Source organism: Aptenodytes forsteri, unplaced genomic scaffold, assembly GCF_000699145.1.
Source record: "Aptenodytes forsteri isolate BGI_AS27 unplaced genomic scaffold, ASM69914v1 Scaffold95, whole genome shotgun sequence".
NCBI lineage: Eukaryota > Metazoa > Chordata > Aves > Sphenisciformes > Spheniscidae > Aptenodytes > Aptenodytes forsteri.
The window spans coordinates 615,777-625,636 of NW_008794624.1; the positions used below are offsets into that span (position 1 = coordinate 615,777).

A 9,860-nucleotide genomic window follows, 5' to 3' on the forward strand; every position below is an offset into this window, starting at 1 on the left:
ACATCCTGGTGCGCCTGCAGCGCCCGGGCGGCGAGGAGCAGCGGGACATCGTCCGCGGCACCAAGGCGGCCGAATTCCACAGTGGGTGACGGGCCGCAGGGAGGCGGGGGGCGGGGGAAGCGACCGTTCGCGGGGCCCCGCGGCAACGTCCTTCAGGTGCGGGACGTGGCCGCCGGTTCCCAAGCGAACCTGAGGCGGAGCTCCTGGCCTGTCGTGGCTGGTGTCAGCGGGCGTAGCTCTGAAGCCCCTTTTTTCCCCCACTTTATAGGCGCCTCATGTGAATATAAAAAGCGGGTCAGTATCTCTGTCAGATGTCATTTCCAAACCTGATAAACCTCATTTAGGAGAGTGAGATGTGTTAACTAAGTAAAAAGCTGAAATAGAGAACCTTAATTGCAGCTTTTCTATGTGTCAAGAGAAAGCTCCCTCTTGCAGGTGAAGGAAGGGAACTGGAGAAAAATGAGTGGAAAATAGCTGAAGACTTCTAGAGTATTTGATGCCTAGTGTATATTCTAATGGCTCTAACCATTCTTCTTGTGCAGATCACATATTTGAAAAAGTAAGCCCTGAAATGGAAAAGCTGGGATATGAGTGCAAGTGCCTTGGAGGAGGGAAAATTGATCATAATAGCAAAGACAAGAAAATTAGGGTATTTGGGCTCTCTACAGTAAGTGCATCTCTTGTATTCCTTCAAATCCTTTCATCTCTGATGTTCTGGGATATTTGTTTTATAGTATGGTGGCTTTTGGCAATTTGAATCACAATGTAAACATTAACTGGAAGACTTGCCTGGCTTACTTGTGAGATAGATTAGAAAAACACCAGTTTTAAGGGCAGGAGACCAAAGCAAAAATAATAGATAACTTAATGCTGCGTAATACCAACATTAAGTTATAATCAAGACTAAAAATGGAAGTTAGCATCTCTTGATTCAGAATCTTTTAGTCCTACTGCTAGAGCAGGAATAGCCCATTTGTAGCCACAGGGTCTTGATCCAGCTATTGTGTGATCTTTATTTGCCAATAAAAATGTTGGTTGGTAGTGACCAGCTAAATTGTGAATGTTGTTCTGTGTATGTTTTGGGTGAGAAGAGTAGACCCAGTTGAGGTGTGGTGAATTTTTAGTAAGTGAAGATGTAGTTTCACATAAATGCATTTTGTGGGAATCATAGAATGGTTTGGGTTGGAAGGGACCTCCAAAGGTCATCTAGTCCAACCTCCCTGCAATGAGCAGGGATATATTCCACTAGATCAGGTTGCTCAGAGCCCCATCCAACCTGACCTTGAATGTTTCCAGGGATGGGGCACCTACCACCTCTCTGGGCAACCTGTGCCAGTGTTTCACCACCCTCAGTGTAAGGAATAAAAGTAACTTCCAAGAATACAGAAACTAGAGCATTTTTGTTACCTGTTACTGTTCTGTGTACGTTCAGTTTCTTTATGAAAGACTTAGTAAGTGGTAATGATTTCTTGAATTTAGGGAACATACTATAGTGTGTTTCTGGTGTTGCTCTGTGATGAAGCGTAGCTGCTTCTGTAGTAATACTATGAGTAAAGATTCTAGACTTCTAATGTAGACAAGAAGAAAATAGTTCTATTAGGTTAATGTAATTTTTTTATAGAAAATGATGGTTACTTCAAATCTGCTTACCTTAGATGAGCAGTGAAGGTTGGGCCTTGAATGTGTTAAGTGTTTTTAAGTGTTAGTGCTGCTTTTGTTCCAAGATGACTCTTGCCACCTGGAATCGTAAGGAAAAAAAAAAAACTCTTTAGGATTTGTATGGGGTGGGAAGGCAGTGTATAACGCTTGTTCTACTAAATTCTTGTGATTGTAGGTCCTCATCATAACTGCATTTTTAGATGAGACTTGACACCCGTATTATTAATTCAGCTGCCAATTTAGTGTTAGAGGCAGTGGTCAACTCCTGCTCTTGTAATGCAGTGTCTATGGAAAATACCTTGTTTCTCTGCTTTTGGTACCTTGATGCTTACAGATGAGCACCTCATAAAAGCAGAGTTTTATTACCACGAGGGCTTCTGTCAGGCAGAGACCTGGAGGGTTCAGAAGACCTCAGTAGCAGGTCAGAAGTTAAGAGTATTAATTACATTGGTTTAATGCTTCTCTTTACTTGGAGATTCGTTGTCAGACTCTAAAACAGAACTATCTTGGTGTTTTATGAAAACCAGAGAAATAGTCGTTGACTTCTTTTTAAGTGGATGCTGTGCTATTATTTGCAAAGCTGGATGGGGTCTTCAGAGTGATTACCAAGACAAGAGTGATCTGTAGGTCTGTTGCTTTACAACTGACAGTATAAACCTACAGTATTTCTGACATAACTACATCATCTGGTATTTTTGAAAAGTTTTGATTTTATAATGCATAAATAATTTTAACCTGTGCAGTTTAAATGCTGGTTTACTTAAGCTGTTCCTCTTGGGGCAGAGTCAGTGATGAGTAAGAGTACATGTTTTGTTTGATAATGCAATCTTGAGCTCGTTTTTCAGTCTTCCAAGTTAAGTTTCACATGAAATATTACTAGAAAAAGAAAGTAACCTGGAAATCACAGGTTTTTATCAGTAGACTGCACTGTTGTACAGTAAAGGTTTTTTGACAGGGAAAAACTTACTTGTAGTTCTGAAATAACAAAATCAAGATAACTCATCATTTAAGACAATAATGGAAAGACACCTTCGACCACAACTCTCTTAAATTTCAGTGAAAGAGTAACACTGATCAGTGATTTAAATGAGGGTTAAAAAATCACATGGGTCATCTGACCTTGCCTTAGTTTGGAGTTGCAGTGGCTGAAGAGCACGGATATTTAAAATTACACCATTAGCAGCTAAGGAAAGATTGCAAATAAATAAAACATGAAGACTGATTTCTTTAGTGGCTAGAATAGTACTCAAATGTTCACACATGTGGTGGCTTATTCCCTTTCCTTCAGCTGAGCCAAATCAGATGTTTGTATGCTCATACATTAAAGTGGTTCAATGCAATCTCTGTTGTTGAAAAGAACATTCAATAAATATGGTGGCTGAGGTGTTGGGAACATTTTAAAACAAGCTTTCTGCTGGAGAAATCATGATGTGAAAAATGCATCCTCTATTACTTGAGATTGCTTGACCCCATCTCATTTATTTTCTGCAACTTGGGTTGGGGGGGAATTGGAGAGGACAATAGAAAAATAAAACATGATACTGCAAGAATAACTTTTAGAACCTGTATTTGATTTGTATGTGAACTACTTGAAGTATCAAATCATAACTGGGTAATTTGTGTTGACAAGAACTGAATGGTTCTGTGGACTTACTTTCTGTATGTGTCTAATAAGCATTTGTTCTTTCTTGCAGGGCTATGGAAAAGCAGATCATTCGGTGACTGTAGAGATACTGAAAAAAGTGTATACAGATTATGAATTTACATGGTCAGATGACAAGAAATAAATTGGCTACTTATAAACACAACAAGCAGTTCAACACTGGCAATGCTGTGAGCTGTACTTTGATAAATAAAATTGAATGTGTCTTCTGTGTATGTTACCATAAATCTGGAGTAACTGGACTCTGCTGTAATTAATAATATGGTTAGTAATCCCCAGATATATCTTATTTTTCAGATCATTCCTTTGTGCAGAATCAGCAGTTCTAAGCCTTTTTCCTCTCCTTTTGACATGCCATCTAATTAAACAGTGCCACATCATCTTACCTCCAGTTTGTTTTCATCCAATCCTGTGTCGCTGATATATTGTAGGATACATCAGGATTTTGCCATCAACTTAAACACCACCGGACCAAACCTGTTCCCTGGTCTTTTGACCGCAGTGTTTTCTGTTTCCTTTATTTTCTGTTGCTGTTTAGGCTGTTTGACTTTCTTATCCACATTTACAAAAATAGGGGGGGAGGGGAGGGTTGACTGTTACAGTTCTTCACCAATGATCTAAATCTTCAATTTACTCCATGGTTTTGAAAATTCAATATTTGTTCCACACAATGATCAAGATCTTTTGTGTTCCTGTAAGACTCTTCCCTATAGTAGACTGATAGCAATGTCAAATTCTGACAATACTTGTTTCATTCTGATTCCCCTGTACTTCTTTTATTCCCCATGAGTATAATGAGGCTTTTTTCTTTTTTTAATAGCAATAATTATCTTATAGTTAACTACCTCCCAGCCAGACCCAGTACACCTAGGCTGTGTCTGAATTAACTTACAGCACCTGCTTCCTCCTGTTGTGGCAGGATGTTGCCCTTCATTTGTTGTGAAGTTACTTGCTACAATTCTCACTTTTTTGTTTCCTGCCAGTCTTCCTTTAATGCTGTTGTGGATTTCAAGGGAGTACCTTTTGTTATGCTTACATTGTTGACTTGCAGTCTTCAAGAGGCATTTGTATATAAATCCTGGTTCTTCCCTTTGCTGTGGTTCCTACTGCGCTTATCTGCCAGTATCTGGTGGTATACAGTGGCTTTTTCTTTTCAATGTGCGTGTGACTCTTAAAGTACAAACTATGAAATTTGAGAATCTTCAGTCCAGTTTCTATCACCAAAAAAAATCCTGCTGTTACTGCCTTATGACAGCAATTATCCATCTTATGTCACCCTTCTGCATCTTTGTTTTGATTGGTTGGGCAGAGAGAGATTTCCTGTTCTCATCCTCAAACCTTTCAGTCCATTCCTTGTATCTCCATCCCAATAATCACCTGGGAGCAGGATCTCTTGAACCTGGTGCCGCAGGTCTCTTGGTTGGCACCTGCTTCCCCCCACGTGCAGCCTGGACTTTCCCCTCCAGCGCCTCTATGTGCTTTTGCATCTGCTGTTTGTTTGTCTTTACACTCTTGTGCAATAGTTGTCTGGCTGCACCACTTCAAATGCCATGATAACACTGATTGCAGGTTTGATTTTTCTTAACAAGATTTTGATTTCAGAACATGATTAAATGCCTGTGTACCTAGTAACCAAGAATAGCATACAAATTGCAAATTGGGCACTTCCCACTTTGATTTTCCTCATGGGTTTTTTCCCCTAAGCTTTAGTAAAATAACTGTAACGGATGCCATTTAATTGGTGCCAGTATACAAAAGTGACTTTTTTAATAGCCTCGTTTCCCGAAACTAGCAAATAGTCTTCAAAGGGAAGTAATCAGTTAAGGATAGTGCCTGTTAAAACAAACAAGCTTTTTAATTTCGTTTTCTGAGACGTTTTAGGACTGATTTTAATGCTTCTCTCCACCATACTTACAGGAAAGACATAATTTAGACAGGATTTCTTGTGATGACTCTTTTAAAAAGCGAGGGGATGGGGTGAGGGGAATGATTTGGAATGAGCTGATAAATTGAGTTACCAGCTGACCTCTACTTTGTTTCTTCATACAAGAAATTGGGCCTGATGTAAAGGTTTATTGTGTCATCAAACAAATACTTTGAGGGTCCTCCCAATTCTGCTATCTTTCTACCGCAATGTCATTTGGGGAAATGCTAATTTCCCTAGCTATTAAGTAATATGTACAAGTATTACAAGTGAGTGAAAGATTTTTATTCCAGGTCACAAAGAGAAGCAGGAAACTGGTCACTAGGGTGGTGACGATTTGGCAGGTAGAGAAAGCCTTAATGTAGATTAGGGAAACTGGTATTATTTGATGTTGAAACACAAACAGAACCACCAGCCTACAAAACTAAGTGTTACATGCTGAGAGGAAGCAGAATTCATCTGCTGAATTTTAAGAATAGAATAGAATAGGATTCATCTGGAATTATGGAAATCCCAATGCTAATTTTGCTGATTTCACCTGAGAAAAACATCCTTTATTAACTCTCATCTGTAGTTCTGAAATGGGAACTTAATTATACTGTGTGGGGTTTCCTGTTTTGCAGGTGTGCAATCGCTGTGAGATTGTGGCTCTGCTTAGCAGTCTTCACTTGAAAGTCCTAAAAAATCTGATTCTGTATTTGCACAAAAACAGAGCTATGTTTGAGCAATCCAAGAATAAAATGAGGATGCTGAGCAAAGGAGTAGTATATTAAACCCAAGACAGTGAGTTTGGTTGTGGAATATTTTCAAGAGGAAGCATTATGGTAGAAGATTTTAAGTACCACCTTCATTAATCAAAAAATACATGAGATACTTGTTCTTAACCATATTCATTGTCATAGTGGTCAATATTTATTATTACTTCAGGTACTGTTCTCTGAAACAGCACTAGACCTAGCAGGTGTAGAACAAGCTATTCAGTCACTGTGTGCAAGCCACGATTTGTCTTACAACTGAGGTTTGAAAAATGGCAAGTGGTCATCACTTTGTTTCCAACTTCCCAGTTTTGACAAAAAAGAACTGTTAACAGTACTTTATTGATCTGCCAAAGCAAAAACTTCCTTTTGTTCCTCAATCTGTAGTCAGCAGTTGTCTAGCATCAGTAAGTTTCAGAGTTGATGCAGAAAAATTCCCAAGTGCAATCACAGCCATGGCACAACGGACTGCTTTTTTTCCCCCCCCTCTCTCCTATAAAAGAGCAACTTCAGTAGTTTCCAAAGCATCCCTTTAAATTAGTCTACTTAGAATTGTGTTTCAAACAATAGTAGTTGTTAAGGCTCTTCTGTAAAGTACAGGAAATCCTCTATGACTATCTTAATAGCAACACAGTCAAAATTGGAATCTTGCAGTTGACTTTCATAGCCTGCAATGACGGGAACTTTATGCAATAATTAAAGTGATTTAGGTCACTGCTTTAATAAGTTTCTTTCCATCCCCTCAGACTATTGTCCTTTCTCCCCTACACGGATTATCCTTGCATCTGGTTTACTCCAGTGGTTGACTGTCTCTAAGTTTATATTTCTGCAAGGGCACCCAATAAAGCAGTGCGTAAGCAGTAGCTTTGATGTACCTGTTAAGAGTTACGTGATAGCTTTTTGTCCAGTTTCGGTTAAGACAAAACATGCAATGGATTTTTTTGTGTGAATTGTTGGTGACACCAAGCACTCAGGACCCGGTTTTGTAGTTCTTTGGGTTTGTTTGCATTTTTGGTAAGGTAATTTCTTCAGCAACATCACTATCTTCAGCCTAGGACAAGAGTGACTTGTACATGGAACGCTTGCTGCCCTGCCAAACTGCTGAAAAGATTGAAGAGGTGCGAGTGTTCAGTAGTACCCCCAGCAGTATCCCCCTCCAAGTTTTGAAAACGGGTCATAGTGTATGGGCAGTTTAATTTCTGGAAAAATCTTGTAAAAAAAAAAAAAATCCCCAAACCCCAACCCAGTACAGCACTCTAGTTGGCAATCCGCTACAAAAGCGCGGTTTATCTCCTTTCCCACTTGTCACCTAAAGGTCAGTTCTGTCATCCTCCAGTTTCCTGGACTGCATTTGTAGTTTTTTAGGTTGTTCGTTTTAAGGAACTTCTCCTGTGTAGAATCTTCTTTCAACTTGGCTTCTAAAACAGAAATCAGTTTTATTCATTTCTAAAACCAGTATGGCTATTTCCAATTACTTGCTGAAATTTTCTTAAGAGTGATGTCAAAATCTGAATGTGAAAATTTACAGACCACACTAGTAAATATTCTCTGGCACACCTTTTCAAAGGCTTGAATAAAAGTCATGTGTGCATTACATACGGAAACATTACAAAGACTTGCGAGATTGCTAGCAGAATAGAACAGAAGTGATAAATATCATCACATCTCCCTCTGGTGGCAAAGCAGCAGAGCACGCAGGTATGTGGTCGATTCCAAAATCTGTTGCTGCAGTTAAAGCATGTCTGAGTTGGGAGCCTAACCCTTGAGAGCCCCTTCCTGCACTATAGTAGGATGCTAAATGATCTCCTTCAGGCTGCGCTCAGCAGCCGCTCCTGTGACGTACAGTTCTGGCACTGCCAAAGAATGAGAGGGGGGGACTGGGGACAGTGACTTGCTTAATTTTTAAATACATGTAAATGACAATTGGCATAAACAGATGCCAGTTTAAGCAGAACTCTATTTTTCTATGCAAAACCAGGATCAGAAGAGTCCTTCACTTCTAGTCAGACATCAGAATTTGTCAAACATTTCAATAACGAGCATCCTTAATTTGTCAAACCAGAATAACTCAACAGAGGAAAAAGCAAAGAGATAAGAGGATTAAAACATTTTGTCTTTAAGGTATTTTTGAAGGACCAGTGCTTGAATTTTAACTGGAATCTTTAAAGGACATTTCCATAATACATCGCTGCAGTCCTTTATCAATTATTTTAACTATGCTGGTCCTAAACACATTTCTCTCTACAGTGAATTCCTCAAAGAGGTGGATACCACCGCCAACCCCAAAATAATGTGCTTTGCTTGCCAAATACACACAGCCGTTTTTATCCAAGAGCTGAGCCAGTGTATCATGCAAAGCACCGTAGTAGCCAGGATTATAGATGGTCTCAGATGTGAGAATTATATCATACTTTGAAAAGGGTTTGTTGCTGCTTAACAGGAGTCGGCTGACTTCAGACCACTCTCCAGAAAAAAATCTGCATTTGGTGAGCGCATCAGGTGAGCACTCCGCTTTCTTGGGCCTCTTCGAAGGCGGCTTGCTAGTTTTTCTGTCGTCTCCGCTGCCCATCCTATTGCCTTCACTTCTACAGTTAGCCACCACATTAGGCAAGGTTATTTCATCAATCACTGTGCTGTTGTAGTCCTGAAAATGGACTTTGTCAGCTTTACCCCGTAAAGCAACTATTCCCAGCAGTCCAGCCCCGCAGCCGAGATCCAATACCGTCTTGTTGGTAAACTGTATTTCAGCCTCGGAAAAGTAGTCTATGAGGTCAAAGGTGCATTCCCAGATTTTCAGTCCTCCCTCATAGACTCCCGGGATGAGGTCGGAGTGAGAAGCAACACTTTTAGACACAATGCCTTCTCCATCGGTACCATCCAAACACGTCATTTCCACTACAGACATATTTATGTAATACAGGTCTGATACTGTTTCCATGACTTTATTTTCCAATACTTTGTCGAGATCTTCAGGAATATCGTGCTCCTTGGCCGCTTTACAGCAGAACTCTTTCTTTGGTGGTGTCTCATCTTGGTGCTTATCAGTACCCAGCCTTGGGCTGGAGTCTGCTACGGTCTCAGCAGTTTGCTTGCTCTTTTCTGTGGATTCCTGCTTGTGTCTTGGAGAGCACAGCTGTAAGTCCGTCTTATCGTGAGTGTCTGGTTCATTGTTCTCATTTTCATCAATAGAAAAATTGAATCGAAAAGCCATTTTCAGGAATAAAAGTTTAAAAAAAAAAAGTCAGCTTAATGTATTACAGCCAGAAACACTCATCTAAGAGCAATACTGATACAGAGACTTTTTTTTCCTTCTGTTTTTTTAATACAGGATATTTTTATGTAGTTATCGCTATGGGGAAGAGCGCTTTGCTGGTAGAATATCAGATGTTTTGCCCATGAATCGGGTGAATTACTTCTGGAAAGAAATAGTTTTCCGTATCATTAAACTGCCACATATTAGCATAAACAAACCGTCTAACTGTAGCACCCTAATTTTCATTAAAAACCTTCTAAACGTTTAAATTTCTGAAAAGAGTGTTTACAAGTGACCACATCTCTCACGTAATGTAGGTATATGCAGGGAAATTAGGGTAGCTGCTTATTCTGGCAAAACCCGCGTTTCCCGTTTAGCTGTCTGAGGGGCGAAAAAAAGATGCAGTGCTGTACAAAGCGTATTCTTGACGTCAAATACAATTGCTCCTGCAGCTGCCCAGCGGCGTTTTCCTTGCTCTGATTTAGTTACTACCGCGAAGCTTCCCATCTGCGCGGTTCCCCTCCCCCCCCCTTAAAAACTTTATCCTCGCTCCTCTGAAATTCAAGCAACGCAAAAACGCCCGCAAAGGCCGCGAAGGGCCGTCCC

General features: G+C 40.1%; 2 protein-coding genes across 3 annotated transcripts; one reads left to right on the top strand and one right to left on the bottom strand.

Moving 5' to 3' along the window:
- Window positions 1-2: 2 nt before the first annotated feature.
- PHPT1 (phosphohistidine phosphatase 1) lies at window positions 3-3,704 on the top strand (the record flags this gene model as incomplete). The annotated part of the gene is made up of 3 exons (XM_009273315.1): window positions 3-81; window positions 543-667; window positions 3,354-3,704. Coding segments are annotated over 3 exons (297 nt in total), but the record flags the coding sequence as incomplete, so codon positions are not given.
- Window positions 3,705-6,071: 2,367 nt separating this feature from the next.
- METTL18 (methyltransferase like 18) lies at window positions 6,072-9,409 on the bottom strand. 2 transcript variants are annotated; one of them, XM_009273289.2, is made up of 2 exons: window positions 8,413-9,409; window positions 6,072-7,419 (listed from the first exon to the last, which is right to left on the bottom strand). In XM_009273289.2, the coding sequence occupies exons 1-2, from the start codon at window positions 9,210-9,212 to the stop codon at window positions 7,377-7,379; spliced, it is 843 nt and encodes a 280-aa protein (XP_009271564.1). In that variant the 5' UTR covers window positions 9,213-9,409; the 3' UTR covers window positions 6,072-7,376. The 2 variants fall into 2 exon arrangements, with proteins under 2 accessions (XP_009271564.1, XP_009271563.1); XM_009273288.2 differs by having other exon boundaries at window positions 6,072-9,409.
- Between the last annotated feature and the right edge of the window lie 451 nt (window positions 9,410-9,860).